At 36.0% G+C, this 17,279-nt stretch overlaps 5 protein-coding genes across 5 annotated transcripts; 4 read left to right on the forward strand and 1 right to left on the reverse strand.

Annotated features, from left to right (window-relative positions):
- Positions 1 to 10: 10 nt before the first annotated feature.
- On the reverse strand, positions 11 to 2,467 carry LOC139990272 (kxDL motif-containing protein CG10681). Its single transcript, XM_072009399.1, has 4 exons — positions 2,035 to 2,467; positions 1,742 to 1,941; positions 1,516 to 1,650; positions 11 to 466 (listed from the first exon to the last, which is right to left on the reverse strand). The coding sequence occupies exons 1-4, from the start codon at positions 2,181 to 2,183 to the stop codon at positions 336 to 338; spliced, it is 615 nt and encodes a 204-aa protein (XP_071865500.1). The 5' UTR covers positions 2,184 to 2,467; the 3' UTR covers positions 11 to 335.
- Positions 2,468 to 2,934: 467 nt separating this feature from the next.
- On the forward strand, positions 2,935 to 4,446 carry Vih (ubiquitin conjugating enzyme vih). Its single transcript, XM_072009402.1, has 4 exons — positions 2,935 to 3,070; positions 3,393 to 3,507; positions 3,581 to 3,785; positions 3,858 to 4,446. Exons 1-4 carry the CDS (start codon positions 2,967 to 2,969, stop codon positions 3,980 to 3,982), a joined length of 549 nt encoding a protein of 182 aa, XP_071865503.1. The 5' UTR covers positions 2,935 to 2,966; the 3' UTR covers positions 3,983 to 4,446.
- Positions 4,447 to 4,797: 351 nt separating this feature from the next.
- On the forward strand, positions 4,798 to 6,989 carry LOC139989671 (valacyclovir hydrolase). Its single transcript, XM_072008166.1, is given in 8 exon segments — positions 4,798 to 4,803; positions 5,732 to 5,826; positions 6,153 to 6,313; positions 6,316 to 6,363; positions 6,366 to 6,452; positions 6,533 to 6,688; positions 6,691 to 6,754; positions 6,819 to 6,989. Coding segments are annotated over 8 exon segments (708 nt in total). The 3' UTR covers positions 6,910 to 6,989.
- A 2,929-nt stretch (positions 6,990 to 9,918) lies between these two features.
- On the forward strand, positions 9,919 to 11,895 carry LOC139989672 (uncharacterized). Its single transcript, XM_072008167.1, has 2 exons — positions 9,919 to 10,826; positions 11,244 to 11,895. The coding sequence occupies exons 1-2, from the start codon at positions 10,650 to 10,652 to the stop codon at positions 11,454 to 11,456; spliced, it is 390 nt and encodes a 129-aa protein (XP_071864268.1). The 5' UTR covers positions 9,919 to 10,649; the 3' UTR covers positions 11,457 to 11,895.
- Positions 11,896 to 12,017: 122 nt separating this feature from the next.
- Positions 12,018 to 17,096, forward strand: LOC139990262 (tubulin beta-1 chain). The gene is made up of 2 exons (XM_072009382.1): positions 12,018 to 12,186; positions 15,597 to 17,096. Exons 1-2 carry the CDS (start codon positions 12,130 to 12,132, stop codon positions 16,881 to 16,883), a joined length of 1,344 nt encoding a protein of 447 aa, XP_071865483.1. The 5' UTR covers positions 12,018 to 12,129; the 3' UTR covers positions 16,884 to 17,096.
- Positions 17,097 to 17,279: the final 183 nt, after the last annotated feature.

Consider the following 17,279-nt stretch of genomic DNA (forward strand, 5'->3'; position numbering starts at 1 on the left):
TGATCGACTCTTCTACAGTGTACAAATAATACTTTATTATTTCGTCGACACTGACAAAATTCACAGATTTGCAATTTACAAATATGTATACGGTTGCGCGTACATCTACTTTTGTACGTTGTGTATAATTGAAACTTTCCAAATTTGCATAGCCGGTTACCACCGATGGAACTAAACCGTTATTATCGGCTAACCATTTTCGCGATAACATTAACGTATAAAATATCAATCTTCTCTTTCCTCTCTTTTTATTATCGTTCTTTTTTCTTTTTTTTTTTTTTAAGGTATTCTTCTTTTTCGTAGTCTTCTAATTTTCTAACTCTGGAACAAATGCTTTAACCAGTATCGGACGTGCAGGACGAAGTTTCGGCGTTACTGTGATCGTTGTTGCTCTCCGTTGATGAACTATCGTTGCTCTTTATTCGTCGTTTCCGCAGCTTTGCAAATTGAAACTCCTCAACCGGCACTGTACATCAACAATTGAAGTCGGTATTAGTTTCGTTTACGTAATTAAATAACGTATTCGGGAAAAGGAACGACCTCGTATACCCTAACGAGTGGGAAATAGATCCAAGTAAATTACGTCTAACAAAATCGAAATATAACATCTGTATTTTTTTCTTTTGTTTTTTTCGTACTATTTCTAAAATTCATTTCATTACAGTGTAACTCTTACGTTACAGCCATAGCGTACCGAAATCGCTTTAAACCAACTTGTCAAGCGATACCTTTCTGCTACATTTCGATATCTACCACTCTGTTATCACATACTATGGCTGTAACATGTACATCGTTTTACGCTAACAACGCTTAGAAAGGAATTACCTATGTACTTTTCTACCATAGGACAATAAATACTGACTTAATTGCTTAATATATATCAAAGTGTTGCGTCTGATTGGTGAACCGTTCGACAATAAGACACGTGTGTTATTTACGATACTTTTCATGTTTCTTCAAATTTACAGAATTAATTAACTTTATGTACTACACACACACATATATATATGTGTGTATATATATATATTTCAATTCGGTGTACAACTCGCAATGAAACACATGCGACATATATTATACGAGTATAAAGGATTTGTAAATAAAAGTGTTGCATCGACCAACTGATCATCTTCTACTGATCAACTTCGTATTACAATTTATTTATCAAAAAGGATTAACATTGTTGAAAATCTTTGCTTATAATTGAATATGTATAATGGCTATCATTATACTTCATTTATTCATTCATAATACTACATACTATCAGAAATTTTTGTCTAACTGAGCGAAGAACATCAAAAATGGTCGTACAGATAAGTACACATATCACAAGTACAAATGTTGAATCTCAATAATTATTTTGTTTGGTTCGACGAATGACTTTAAAAAAATTTAATAAAGAAAATGAAAAGAATAAAAAGTAGAAGCATCGTAAAACTTTAACGACGAATAACTTGTCACAATGTAAGTAAATTTCTTATACGGTAATACGATTACTTGTACTGGTAGTTTGGTTACCATCAGAATCTGGATCTCGATCCATAACGGTATTAGAGGCGCTTGGTAGTGGTACTATTTCAGGTTCAAGCGGTTTCACAGGGCAATCTACATCTTCGACAATTACTTCTTCCGCTAAACTGCTTCTTACCGCTTCTATGTTAACAAAATATATCACGCTAACATATCATCAACATACCATTATTCACATGTATGTTTTTAAAATAGATTACATATATATGCTTACCATTAAATGCTTGTGGATATTGCTGACTCAGTTTGTTCTTTACGATACGAATTCTTTTGAAAATATAATCCAGATCTCTCTTCATTTCCACTAATAACGTTGTATGTTTTTTAAACTCATTGCCAGCAGTTTTAAATCTATTTATCGACAACTGATTGCAATTGGTCAACATCTCGTTGGTTTTTTCAAATCTCTGCAACCTGTGAAGCAATAACTTAGTACATAACAGACACAGTAAAAAGATATTGCATATACACTGGTACTTGAACAAATATTTGGAAAAGTATTCTTACATTTGCTTTTGTGCTCTTATCATAGATTCTACATCCTGTTGATCAACAATTCCAGCCAAACCCTGGATAAATACTTCTGGCGCTGTATAGTTTTGAAAGCATTCAAAACTTCCAGTGTCAGATTCTGGTGTACCTTGTGCCGTTGCCATCTTTTTTCTTTTTTTTTTTTAAATTTCACATCGTATAAATACGATATTTATACGTGTACAACCTCAACGCGACCATGTTTTTCTGCCTCAATCTAGTACTCTAATCATATTGCTTCTTTCTATAATAATTTACACGGTAGAGTGTACATTTTATTTTTATAAATCTTTATCGAATTCGCAATAATGATTGTAGAGAAACAATGTTGATATTATTATAAACTAATTATAAAGGAATAAACTGTATTTAAATGATGAATCTATAGACGAGTAAGCAATACAATAATATAAATTTCGTTTCCTTAAAGTTGTACGTCTTTTTTTTCAGAACTTTTGTCACATGTTAACTCAACGTTAGCACAATATATACTAAACACTACATATGTAATTACTGGAACTGCTCGTTCTTGCTGACTTGGTGATGATCGATGATACATTTACTATTGTATTTACATGGCAGAGACATCACGTTTCAATTTTACACAAAATCAAAGGAAATAATTTTTTAACAAATAACTTTAATGTTTGCTTATCAACATGATTTTATATAATTGAATTTACTGTGTTTTCAACTGAATTAAATGTAGTACGTAGCACGATAGTACATATTAAACAAACCACACGCTTCACCTTCAACAGCTGTTCGAAGTCAAATGTTTTCAAGAAGGTTGGTAGGAGATCCAGCATTCAAATTTCCACAGTGACTGTTGTATCCCAAACCGAAGCTTCGGAAATCTTGTACGGCAAATAATAATTCGAAGAATCACTTGTGTCTTTCGATTCGGAATGGCACAAAATATAAATCCATTTTATTCGTCTCAAAATGCTCCGAGTAAAGCTGCAGAGGAAAAACAGAATATACCAAAAGACAAGCATGCAGTTAGTAAACGGTACGCCAACTTTTTCGAATATTTAAAATACACAACTGATCTTGCTCCTATATATTATTTATTTATTACCATTCTTTTATCTATAGCGATCCCAGATACTTTTCACTTTATACTAAAAATTTCATATAGCAAATACATATCTTACTGTAATAGTAATACTAGAATACATAACCTATTCACAATGTTTGAGCGAATGATTTAATATTAGCTGGTTCTTAGATTGCATGTAAATATCCTTGAGCATAATTATATTTTATGCTAGATTTATCCATACAATTGACTTTTTCGTATGATATTAATAAGGGTAAATATATGCGTATAGATTGCAAAAGGAGCTCATGGTTTTAATGATGAGCACAGAGAAAGGTGTTTCTGCCTTTCCAGATGGAGAAAATCTATTTAAATGGATAGGAACTATTACAGGACCAAGGGATACGGTAATAATTGCTCTATTCATAATGAAAATAGTAATAGATACAAGAGAACTTTTATTTTCATTTATTGTTGCAGGTTTATGCTGGTCTTACATACAAATTAACTTTAGAATTTCCCCATAGTTACCCATATAGTGCTCCAATTGTACGTTTCGCTACTCCTTGTTTTCACCCAAACGTGGACGCAGTGGGTAATATTTGTTTGGATATATTAAAAGAGAAATGGAGCGCTTTATACGATGTGCGTACTATATTGTTATCTATACAATCTCTTCTTAGTGGTAAGTAACTTTAGATCAATTTTATGCAAAATGCTGACAAACAAATATCATAAACTCTGTTCTTTCTTTTAGAACCTAACAATGAGAGTCCCCTCAATCCACAGGCAGCAAAACTATGGAACGATCAGACAAAGTATAAAAAACATTTGACAGAAGAATACCACAGAACTTTGAATCGCGATCAACAAGATTCATGATAAGGGTATTTTTATAACGTTCATGGCTTGTTCATTATTTTTATTTCTATCAATGTTACATCTAGGTATAAGATATAGAAAAACAAACTGCACTGAATTTATGTACTTCATTATAGAAAATTTCATCTCCTATTATCTTTTGCACTCGTATACTCTATCATGCAAAAAGGACATATAAACACTTTTTATATTGTTCATCGCGATCATATTTGTTATATAATTTCGTCAGTCTGTCTTGAAAATGTATAGAAATTTGTATAATGCTTTTAAGACTGTATGCGGATTAAACATTTTTATATCGTCAATTTCTATCAGAAGCTTTTATTTATTTTTATTTTTATTTTTAATATATGGTACATTGGATATATTTTACGGTTTCCATGCATACGAGTGACAGTGATCATTGACGTTACATTACCGATAATTATTGTATATTTAAAAAATAAATATTTTAAACACTAAAATTATGAAATTCATTATACTTTCGCAAACTATTTTGTTCAAAAATAAATACATAACAATTTTTGTACGTTTAAGTAAAGTCGTACTATTATATAAAACTGTACTTAACTGATTGATGTTAGTCATCTTCAAAGTAATAGATATTATTATTTTATCGAGTATAATAAATGATCTGTTATGAGCAATTGTAACAATATAATTAAAATGTAATGCAGAAAAACAATGAAGCATCCTAGACCCGTTATTTTATGAGAGCATTGAATTATCAAATATAAATTTTCGTAAAAAAAAATGGAGCATAGAAGAGTATATTAGTCGTACTCGAAAAGTGTGAAGTACTATTTAATAACACCATGCAAGTATATATTATTGCCTGATATTGTTTTTTTCTCAACATAATATACACACTATCATTAGAATTATCCTTATGCCATAGATACTATAGTATATATGTGAATTTGAAAGTCATCTATTTTAAATATTAAAAACATCAATAATTAATAATAGTTAAATAAGTGCGATGCTTGAAGAAGAAAAATAAGAAGTACATGTTTAGAATGGAAAGAGCAACGTGAGAAGTTTAAGAAGAGCGAAGAATATCAAATGTCCTGTATTAATTATTTATTAAAATACATTTATATAGATCCGATACTTTGTTCAAGAAGATACTATACGTTCAAAATATCACATTGCTGAATCAAAATACATTGCCCAATCACATATATTATTTACAATTTTACTATTTCATTTATTAGTAAGTATTTAAGTGCATAGGTTCTTAAGAAAGTTTATCGCTATTTATGTATATCGTCTTCTCAGCAATTCAATTATTTATTAATTAATTCGAAATAAATTCGAATTTGAACTTTTATCGGCGATTCGTAACCCATTATCAACGTAATGTATTATACATACGGTATTATACATAATAAACATATTACATAGATAATGATTTACGTAACGTATACCATTGAAATCCAAGAAAAATGTTTAAAGCAAATTCAATATCTCGCGGCACTATCACGTAAGCAGCATCACATAAAGACAGATCGGTGAATCGGTAGAGTAAACAAGAAAGTCGCCAGCCATGCTAGTGATGTTTCATCGAAATTTCGCCAATATATTGTCTCAGCATACCTGTAGCGTAAGCTTTTTTCGATGGATAAGTACAAAGTACTCTTTGACACTCCAAGAACGTGTTTTAGAGTTAACATATACATACATACATATGTATATATCAAAATACGAATACAAATTGCGATAAAAGTTGTAATATTTTTCAATCAGAACAAAAAAATTAATGTAAATGGAATCAACATCAATTACCTGAGAGTTGGTACGGGTGAACATTCAGTTATTCTTTTACCAGGTACCTTAGGTAAGCAACTTTAAAAAAATTATCACGTTCAACACAATTGCAATTGTGCTAATTGCATTTGGCGAAGGTGCTGCTATCTAGGGATAATTGATTGTTAAAAATGTAGCTAAATAGTCATACCCTCAATCAAATTCAGCATTTGAACGATACAATTTTTCCGTTCAAATGTATGTACATACATATATTTGAAGATAATGTTTTGAATATGTCGAAATATCGATAATTAAGCGTTATTTATTATATTTCAAAATAAAAATTGTTAAAAAGCTCGAAAGGAGAGACACGTTACTAATATAAATTTAAATTTGAAGTGTAATACCACGGTACAAGTTTGATTTGGATGCATCTTAAACCATAAATAGAGAGATTGGATGGTGGAAAATTTACTACGATGGTATGAGATCCTCCGGGTTATGGAAAATCAAAACCACCCGACAGGACATTCTCAAATGATTTTGTTCAATGTGACACCGATTAGGCATACTATTTAATGAAGGTTACACAACATTTTCATTGATAAGTTGGAACGATGGTGGTATCACGGTTCGATGTTCCCCAATAATGTTCGAAAGATGGTAGCCGTTGCTATGAATGCGTATGTAACGCCGAAAGAAATCAACATTTAGAAAAGTATATCCTTTCACTCTGTTCATTGAAAATCAGTTCGCGCTAGCAATCGTTTTATTATCCTTTCGTTTGGATGTCGATAGAATACCAAAATATAGATAGTTGGTCCGAAAAAATGCGAGCTCCACTAATAGAAATATATGGGGAGGTCTATTTCCGAAGAACTTGGTCTAATTGAACAGATGCAATTTTGAGAATTTGTTCGATGAAAATTAAATGTCCCAGTTTGATCATTCAAGGAACAAAGATCCTATGGTACTCGCCGAGCATCCAATTTACTTGAAGGATCACATCGTCGGAGCAAAGTTTCTATCTTATTTATATTACGATCTAATGGCTAACGTCAAAGTTGATGATAAAACATTTCAGGTTGAACATTTTTTGAAGAGGAGCATATAAGTTGCATTTACGACATTCTGTGGAATTTAATGAGGTCCTTACCAAGTTTTTAATCAGCTGATCGATGGTTTCACGATCTACATAAATATGTGATAGATATGATATACAGTCTTATATACCTTTTTTGATCTTGATACATTTGTGGACATAACATCATATAATAACGTTTTTTAGTCAGCATTAGTAATACCTATGATTAATCGCAAAAGTTAGAAAAAGCATCCTTATTAAGAGTTCGAACAACGTTTGTTCTACACTACGCTGAATGCGTGATATAGCATAAAGGACACACGTGGGATAACCGGCACAGGAATCAAGTCAGAGAAAGGAGCTATGAAACCACGTGGGCGATGAAGGCTTCCCGTTGGCTTACCTCTTTTGACAAGGGACCAAATAACGTTTCCAAATAACGTTTCCGCCTTTTTGATTGAAAATTAATTTCCAAATAACCTTCTCCAAATTCCTAGTTTCTATTCAACGTTATTTTACTCTTAAATAAATCTTGCTTCTCTCTTGTTATGCATTGAAAATATGATTGCATTATTATATTAAATAGTGTAAATATCGTAATACGATTAAATTTGACAAGAAAAACGAAATTAGCACGGAAATAAAAGAAGAAGCACAGGATTAGTACAATTCGATACGAATGTCAAGAACCGCCCAACCGAAATATCCGCAATGCGCTTCGGACGAAAATCGATCGTGTTCCTCGTCTCGGCTACGCCCCAAGGAACCATTTGCCAGGGACTTGCCAACGATATTTCGCTTTATATCTTTCTTACTTATGGTCTTGGTGTACACAATCTATTGATATCTTAAAATCAAATATAACAATACCATAAATAGGAAACGAATTTGTAAAGTAAAACAAATTTGGGTAAAGCGAATCTTTGAGATTCGTATCGAGATATTGCGCGCAGATAGAAAGTGGTCTTGTGCCACTTATTATACGAGTGGCTTCACAGTCAAGAATATTCAAATAAATATTCATCGGATACCTACATGTTATTTTACACTAACATATCTATCCGTACCAAGTACGGAGTAATTGAAATTGCATAATGCACAGATCAGACCTAATCTATGACGATTAAATCATCTCCTAGTTTGAATGATCCTCGAGAAGGGGAATATGCCAATAATGACAATGAGTTATGATAAAACAGATAATTATTACTGTATATAATATTTGCTGTCATGTTTGCCGCTTTTTTCAGGATATATAAAATTATACTGGAAACTGCGTTACGTAAGTTCAATCGTTATAAGCAATGAAAGAAAACGGATAGTAAAGGTGACATATAAAATGCAATGGACGTATCCAAACATGGACAGACTGCTTCGCGATTCGATCATGTGAACCTCTCCTTATTCTTCACGTTCTTTCCTCCGTCAGGTTCGTTTTGCGCAGCAAATGCTTCGCTATCTAATCGCTATCCTAAGAGTATCTTTTAAACGCAACAAATACGACATTTGGAAGGGAAAATTCTATTGTGTAAGAAACAAAATAACACTTACAAAGTATACGTTAAAAATTATAATCTCGTTTCGATAAAAACATCGTGTTTTATCGAACAGCTATCTATTCTGCAACAACAAATGGATGTTTTTAGCCAAATACAAATAAAAGTTGAATACATAAATGTCTTTCCCGATTTGGAAATGAGACAGCTTGTTACGATGACATCACCGCGAGGTGTTGCTCAATAACCAGACTGCTGCAAAATTGGATATTCTCGGTTTTCGATATATCGTCATGTGCTATAACAAACTATTGTTTGTTTTATCTTCCTATGCGTCACGTTGTTAGACACTTAACACAAAGCTATTAACGCTAAATCGAGTGATATTAATGAGTTTTATCCTACTTGTAATGAAAAGATACGTGTTACAGATGGAAATGCTGCTTCTTTCGATATTCAACGAATATGAGATAAGATATATACATATGTTAGAAATGAGAAGTAAAACAGAACAAAGCAAAGAATAAAACTGAAAATATCGAAAGAAGGATTCAAAAGAGGAAAGAGAAAAGAGAAGATGGAGAAGAACGACCGAATGACTCACAATCAGATTTCGAAGCTACCGTTATCGAGTTGGTTCTCTTGATCCACAGCTCCGGCACGATGTACCCGCACTCTGTCCAAAGTAGAAAACGATACCATTTACGGCAACTTGCGGGTCCGTTGTTACTCCTTTTCAGACCTGTATCGCTCGAGATTGCTCGAGAAAGTGGTCGTACGTCAAAATCTTGTCCCCGATACAACTCGACCACCCCCACTGGTTTTCTCATGGAAAACCGTTTGATGTTCTGAACCTTTCGAAATATATGTAAATGTACATACAAAACATAAGCAAGCTTCGGCAGCCTATTGCAAATATATCATTCTCAAAAATGATGCAATTATTGTAATTGAGACACGGATATATGCCTGCGGAAATATTTACACGTATTTGTCGTGCACGACGACGTCCTCGGGATCAATAAAAGTTGAGGCGGGGCAAGGTTTGGTCTGACCGTCGCGTCGTTCCGACTCGGTTCTCCCGAGTCGTCTTCGTTGTTCTTATCATCGATGATATATTATCTTCGAAACGCATGAACGACGCGTAAAACCGTTTTCGTTTGTTTGTCCGATCAACAATTAAAATACATACATTGGTCGATTCGACAAAGTAGAGTACTAGTCGTTGCCTTGGAATTTTACTCTTTACTCTTTTACTCTTATGTCACTTCATCGCTCTACTATCATAATCTCGAATTGTTCGTTTCAAGAGTATAAAAAATATGATGCACCTTATATAGAAAAAGGGGGAGCATCTAACAATAAGTATGTTACTGAAGCTCGATAGCATCGTGACTCATAGTCACCCCTTGTGACATTACGTACAAAATATCGCGACCATCATTAACAGCAAAGGACATCATTTGTGATTCACTTGTACGATACCGCTGTCTCCTTAATAATAAAAAAATTTACGAATTCGCTAAATGTCTATTTGCATTGTACCCTATATAGTATACTATGTTTTGTATTTGAAGCATCTGTCGACGTATTTGAAGCGACTGTCCACGAGAACGAAATTCGATTAGGGTAATTGTGACTCACCCTTATCATATATAAAATATAGAATTTCGATAAGTGATATCTAAATGAGACGAACCGGTTACGAGCAAGTATATCTACTCGAACAAACGCCTCAGACTAAAAGAAATAAACAGGAATAAGTAACAAGCAGAAAGAATGTTGAAATTTCTTTTTCATCGACACAGGAAAGTGCACGTGGACTTTTCGTTTTTGTTTCGTCTAAATTAGATGTGATGTCAGCGAGCGTTCCTGCTCGTGGATTCGTTTAATCGTACGACTAACGAAGGACAATCAGATTGGAGTACCACTGTATCGCATCGGCCTTATTCTCTCGAATCGACCTCGTGACACATAATCAGTTTTTATTCATACATAGTATCGTACTTACATACTTGCACGACCCTTCTTTGCTAGCGAAAGTTTTTCGTTGACGAGATAGACCAAATCTGACCGATGACCGGTGTATTCTACATTTTCGTTCCTTGTGATATGTAGTAGCGCACATTCAAAAACAACGACGAAAGACAATCTACTCCCGATAGAGAGAATGCGTTTTCTGATTAACGAGAGAGAAGAAACGAGAAACTCGTTAGACGAAAAGTTGCTACGTTAGAACGTATACGAACAACCAGAGGTAGACGCATTCTTCGATCCTGTCGGTTAGAATTTACCTTGATAATAAATATGATCCCCCGTTATTGGCAGGTCCGTTATGTTCGCGTACTGTGACGCGCGTCTATCAATGCGAGACAGTGTTTGCGTGTACTCTCAAGCCAGTACGTGCGAGCGAATATACGATACACATACACCGAGATGCGCGGGCGTGTACACTATCATGGTTAAATTTTTTCCTTCGAAACGAAGAGCGAGTGATCCATACATGGTAACGGTGAGAAGACTGGCTTACGCGTTGCAACGCGTAACCCACCCTACCTGCTCTCCTGTCGCCACTCGTTCGCCTTCCGTTCTTCTCTCCTGCTTGTAAAGTTACATACTTCCATAACATTCTATATGCACGTATACACACATTTACTTTCGTCTACTTTTTATGCATAACTTTATTTATATATCGAACATATGGTTGGTTAATAAACTTTTGCATGTACGATACAACTGATTAACACTCAAAAGCGACCATAGATATCTATTATATCAAGTAATTGGCGATAAGTGTCATTTGACGAAAACGATATCGTCTGGAGCGAATACTTTTCGGGAAAGCCTTTTGCCAACCATAACTAAAGCTACTTTATCGTAGCAATAGCCTGAAGGGCGTACATACACTTTTTAGACATTTTTTTAGTAGGTCCGCAATACATACATATGTATTTGGGTGGGTGTGTACTACGCCGGTGAGTCACGTATCGACTTTTCTCCCAGCCAACTTCGGGTAATCAGGGTGGGTTTAGGACATACCCATCATTTAGCTAAGGGTGGAGGAAATACGTGTGCGTCCATCGATGAGGTCATCGAATATTGTACTGACGAAAAAAGAATATTAAAAATGTTGCTAGTTTAATAAAATATCTTGATAAAATATCTTCATATAGTAGAATTTTATTTAAAAGGCAGGTATATATTTTAAGGATTAGAACACAAATTTGTGTTGAGTTTTATTTCAGTTATTTGATAATAACTGACAGTAACATCATTTATATGCAAATTACATACGTATATACGTGAAAAACTCGTAATTACATACATGGAAATGTATGCTTGGGGCTGAGAAACGGACGAACGTTCAAAAATTGTTATCACGATAAGTGAATCATAATCATGTCTGTAGTAATCGAAATGATTGCGGTTTTAAGGAAAAGGAAAATCTCGAGAGTATCAAAAAAAAGAGGTCGCATTCGTAGGCCGACAGCGTTGGCCTGCAATTTTGGCGAATTGAAATTTTGTCAACGATCATATCCGCAGAGGCTGGAGCGCAGAATCGTATGAGAAGTTGGCAACGTTGTCGACGCTGGCTGGTGAACAGGCGGCGGGGCTTGGATATCAACCAATCAGAAACGTTGATCGAGCCTCCCCACGTCACTCCCCGCAATCCAGCCGAAGCTTGAAAATCTGTAACGGACGCCGCTGCCTGGGCATATTCGTTTCTGGGCTCTCGTGACGAGTTAGCGTGTATCTCGTCGTTAGTTCGATTATCGCAGTAAGCTTCGAAAAAGACCAAAAAGCTACCGAGCAACATGAGGGAAATCGTCCACATTCAAGCTGGCCAGTGCGGTAACCAAATTGGCGCAAAGGTGAGTGTTTCGAGTTGAAAAATATTCGAAATAATTGAATCCGCGGCCGCGTGGAAAAGGAGAACGCTTCTTTGTTCGTAGCGTCGCGTCGCGTTGTAGTTGGTGTTAGTAGAATCGTGTCTTTCGTATATGTTTTATATATTTTCTGTATATCGTATAATTGTAGCTATTACTATAATCGGGACGTAGAGAAATGAAAAATTCGAATGTAGTGAAAAAAAAAAAATGAGACTCGCTTGACTCGCGTATAGATATCTTTCGAACGTTTTTCTTGCGTGTGTGTGTGTGTATGTGTTGCTTGAAGAATCTAAAACAGGAAATGAATTAAAATTCATAAAACCTTAACGAGACCTATTTCGACGAAAGACCGTGTTACACTCGAGCTACGTGTACGTGTACCACTGGCATGCGAAAAAACGGCAACCTCGCTCGGTCGAAGACCTGTCATGGCGACAGAACTTCGCCGGCCGGCTGGTATACTTAACGGTTTTTTTTCCCGTCAGCCCGTCTCTTTTCTAACGAAGCGCTGTCGTCAAGTGTTTCAAATATATATTCCTTAACTATTCTGTCTCTCTCTCTCTCTCTCTCATTTATCGTAAATGTCAATGCACTTTTCAAGAGAAAATGCTGAAAACCGGTATTCATTAAAAAATTTGTACATAAATGTTTTACTTAGCCCTTTGAGCATGGGCGTGGTCTATCTCCGGCGCCGGGATACACCGGTTGATGCGGCAACGGAATCGAACCTGCGGTTGCGCGCGCAGTCGTTCTCCTCTCCTCTCCTTCTCGCTCTATCTCTTTCTGCCATCACATTCTCTCTAATGCGCACGCACACATACATGCATACATTCATACATTCACAGCAGGCACATACACAACCTATCAGTATGTAAATTCTTCGTTCACATCTTTCCGTTTTTTATGAGTTCCATACAAAATTCATTTTCACGCTTTCGAACGTCATAGTTATCTCGTTTATACTATAAAATGTTTTGTATTATTTTTTATAAAATCACATCCTATCTGTACTGCAAATAACTTGTTACAGGATGCAAATAGCAATGATAAAATTGTTTATTAATTAACAATTAATTAAAAATCCGAGTTAAAAAAACGTAACGTAAAACGAATTTATATACTGAGATCACGTTATGTAACATGGATACACATATATACGGTATAACTATTATAACAATTTACTTGTGAAAAAAGCGGACATGTAGCAAGTAATGCAGTTGCAGTTTACGCTCTCATAGTTTTCAAGGTTGTTTCATTGGGTCAACGTCCGTTTCCTAAATTACCCACTTCGATTCGTAATATTATATCCGTAATATCGATCTTTTAACGAAAATGTTTTCTTGTAAATGTTTTATGCGAATTATGATCTCTGTAGCATGATTTACCAACCACTCAACAATTGTGCAACGGTTACAATTACCCATTTAGGGATCTTGGTAATCCAAGGACATCGTGTATTACGTAGTACGGTAAAACGTTTCCAAATACAGAAAGAAGCTATCCTTTCGCCATTTTCTTTTGCGTTACCTCGCTCGGTTTTAAATTATTTTATGTTGGCAACAACAGACTGGTGTCTGGTAGCAACCCAGGTATATCGATCCTCTCTCAGAGTATATATTCTTTGGCCGCCATTTTGTGCAACATCATTCGTACATTAAAAAATCAACGTTCGAGCAATGATAATAATCATCCCTATGCCGCATATGCGAACAATTTTTACTTTGTTCAAATCTTCCAAAAATATGGGAAAAGATAATTATTAAATAAATTAAAACAATTAGATATATTAGATTCTATATTCTATATGAATCAACGATGGTATCACTTTACCGATTGCCCAACTATTTTTTTTTATCATAATTTATGACGCTAGATCATTTTTGTTCTCTTTTAATCTTTATGAACATACTAAATATATAAGAACTGTCGTAATTCAGTTGATTATGGCTCGACGTGTTACACATATGTACAACATCATGATAAATATCTCGACTTCCGAAATACATATATATGTATATGTACAAAGTGGAATGAATAGATCTCGGAAGGGAGCAAAGGAGAAGCCAGAGTGCATACATAATTCGAGTGTAGCGCCTTATGATAATTAGACAAGATTGGTATTGCAGTCATCATTTCTATATATAGCGATGACATTGGTGACTCATCTTACTACGACATTGTACATATATCGCATGTATAATATGTCGCCGGTAGTGGGAGATAGTAAGATTATGCACGGACGGTGTTCACTTCCTATTAATGATGATCATATATGATTACGTTGGTTAAATAAATCTATGTAGGACATTATAGTTTCCATAGATGTATTATAGTTAACATTATCGCGATACCAATCGTCGGGTGCTTGTATTAACATTAGTGTTATTTCAAAATATTTAACCAGAAATTATTGCGTGATCGTAAGTTGGAATAAATAGAAAGGAGCAAGAGGGGATGTAAGATATAAGCAGTTTAAGGTGACGCCAATTTAACGTAGAAATATTACCGACCTATGATGACGTTCTGCGACATATCGTATCAACAATATAATTTTGTAATGATTTCGTATATCATGAACTTGTGCGTTACATGCTATACATATATTCGTACATCTTCTCTGTTATTCTATGCGCTATGTCGATTATTTGATAATACCTTCTATTACGTATCCGGTGATATAACTTCCATATTCGATATTTCACAATAGAATATTTGTCTACATCATTGGTTGGTATTTCGAGAATGCATCGATTTCCAGAAATATACTGCTGCTGCAAGGTCTTTGAACTACGGTTAGGAGAGGTTGCGTGCACAGCAGTCGTGTGTTAACTAGTAGAGAAGGCACACGATTGCGCCTTGCATTTGTTCGTTGCATGCTATCCATATTTCGCATTCGTTCACGTTTAGAAGCAATTAATTGCCGACGGTTATAGACCAATGATCATCTCTCTAGATTCAAGTAAAATGCGCGTATATAAATTAATTAATCTTCACTTGGTGAGGTCGGTTCCAATGATTCGTTAGCAGCATTGGAATAGAAAGAAAAATGTACACGTGTATATATGTAGTATAGGTAGGAAGAAGAGAAGAAAAAAAAAATGAAAAGAAGAAACTTCCATCCTGGCTGCGCCTTAATGACCGCTTGTATTACGATTAATTACACGCGAGCTATTTGCCGGCGAGGTCGTTGAACCGTTCTTCTCGGTCGATAATACGGAAGACTGAAAACGGATGCAAGGGTAATCGTGAGGAGAAAGCATCGACTAGCACCAAGTACGATTTCTTTCTCGAGTATCCGCGCACGCGTTCTTTCGTGTCTAGTATTTAAAACGTAAAAAATCGTTAAATCGTGTAAATGATTTTTAACAAATACGAATTATCGTTTGTTACAGTTTTGGGAAATTATCAGTGACGAGCATGGTATCGACCCAACCGGTACTTACCACGGTGACTCCGACCTTCAGTTGGAGAGAATCAACGTATACTACAATGAAGCATCCGGTGGTAAATATGTACCACGTGCCATCCTCGTCGATTTGGAGCCAGGCACGATGGATTCCGTTCGCTCGGGACCTTTCGGACAAATATTCAGACCAGACAACTTCGTATTTGGACAGTCCGGAGCTGGTAACAACTGGGCGAAAGGTCATTACACCGAGGGCGCCGAGCTGGTAGACTCGGTCCTCGACGTAGTCAGAAAAGAAGCCGAAAGCTGCGATTGCTTGCAAGGTTTCCAACTGACTCACTCTTTGGGCGGTGGTACTGGATCCGGCATGGGAACGCTGCTCATTTCGAAAATTCGCGAAGAATACCCCGATAGAATTATGAACACATACTCGGTCGTACCGTCTCCCAAGGTATCAGATACCGTCGTAGAACCGTACAACGCAACACTTTCCGTACATCAACTGGTAGAAAACACGGATGAAACTTACTGTATCGACAACGAGGCCCTTTACGATATTTGCTTCCGCACTCTGAAATTATCTACACCCACCTACGGTGATTTGAATCATCTCGTCTCCCTCACGATGTCCGGTGTCACCACTTGCCTAAGGTTCCCTGGTCAGTTGAACGCTGATCTGAGGAAACTCGCCGTAAATATGGTACCGTTCCCCCGTCTTCATTTCTTCATGCCAGGATTCGCACCACTCACCTCCCGTGGCAGCCAACAATACAGAGCTCTCTCTGTACCCGAACTCACTCAACAGATGTTCGATGCAAAGAACATGATGGCAGCTTGCGACCCCAGGCATGGAAGATATCTCACAGTAGCTGCAATTTTCCGTGGCAGAATGTCGATGAAGGAAGTCGACGAGCAAATGCTCAACATTCAAAACAAGAACAGCTCCTACTTCGTCGAATGGATCCCGAACAACGTAAAAACAGCCGTCTGCGACATCCCACCTCGCGGCTTGAAGATGTCTGCCACCTTTATCGGCAACTCGACAGCTATCCAGGAGCTGTTCAAGAGAATCTCCGAACAATTTACCGCTATGTTCAGGAGAAAAGCTTTCCTTCATTGGTACACCGGCGAGGGTATGGACGAGATGGAATTCACCGAAGCCGAGTCGAACATGAACGATCTGGTTTCGGAGTATCAGCAATACCAAGAAGCCACCGCGGACGAGGATGCGGAATTCGACGAGGAACAGGAAGCGGAAGTCGACGAAAATTAAATACGTACTCCCTACTTTACTCTACTCTATCTACCATTCATCCCCCCCCCCATCCTTGTCCTTTTCGCTCTCGTACTGCTTCTTAACTCTGCGTTCATTTCTCTTTCTTTTTTTCCCTATTCCGACTACCTTTTTTTATTTCCTTTTTACAGTCTGTTCAGGCGCGCTTTTTTCATCAGTACCACCACCACACATACACATACTCCTCGCATTCTTTGAATAATTCGATCATAAAAATCCTTTTTTATCGTCTTTTTTTCTATACCATTTATTTGGATTATGTAGTTTGCGAGGCGCGTCTTTGTATTCAGTGTATAACCGCTGTTGCGGCCAGCATCATCTTTGAATAAATTATTATCATATAAGTGTACGTTTTTATAAGAATCCCTTATTATT

Source organism: Bombus fervidus, chromosome 8 (genome assembly GCF_041682495.2).
Source record: "Bombus fervidus isolate BK054 chromosome 8, iyBomFerv1, whole genome shotgun sequence".
Lineage (NCBI taxonomy): Eukaryota > Metazoa > Arthropoda > Insecta > Hymenoptera > Apidae > Bombus > Bombus fervidus.

Bases quoted from the DNA above. Each gene is read 5' to 3' on its own strand.
- LOC139990272 (XM_072009399.1), bottom strand. From the start codon at position 2,183: ATGGCAACGGCACAAGGTACACCAGAATCTGACACTGGAAGTTTTGAA. The intron at 1,942-2,034 runs GTAAGAATACTT...ATTGCTTCACAG, and splicing joins ATAAGAGCACAAAAGCAAAT to GTTGCAGAGATTTGAAAAAA. The intron at 467-1,515 runs GTAACCAAACTA...GTTGATGTACAG, and splicing joins TCGAGATCCAGATTCTGATG to TGCCGGTTGAGGAGTTTCAA.
- Vih (XM_072009402.1), top strand. From the start codon at position 2,967: ATGGCACAAAATATAAATCCATTTTATTCGTCTCAAAATGCTCCGAGT. The intron at 3,071-3,392 runs GTACGCCAACTT...ATATGCGTATAG, and splicing joins AAGCATGCAGTTAGTAAACG to ATTGCAAAAGGAGCTCATGG. The intron at 3,508-3,580 runs GTAATAATTGCT...TTATTGTTGCAG, and splicing joins TTACAGGACCAAGGGATACG to GTTTATGCTGGTCTTACATA.
- LOC139989672 (XM_072008167.1), top strand. From the start codon at position 10,650: ATGTTCGCGTACTGTGACGCGCGTCTATCAATGCGAGACAGTGTTTGC. The intron at 10,827-11,243 runs GTGAGAAGACTG...TTTTTTTAGTAG, and splicing joins GTGATCCATACATGGTAACG to GTCCGCAATACATACATATG.
- LOC139990262 (XM_072009382.1), top strand. From the start codon at position 12,130: ATGAGGGAAATCGTCCACATTCAAGCTGGCCAGTGCGGTAACCAAATT. The intron at 12,187-15,596 runs GTGAGTGTTTCG...CGTTTGTTACAG, and splicing joins GTAACCAAATTGGCGCAAAG to TTTTGGGAAATTATCAGTGA.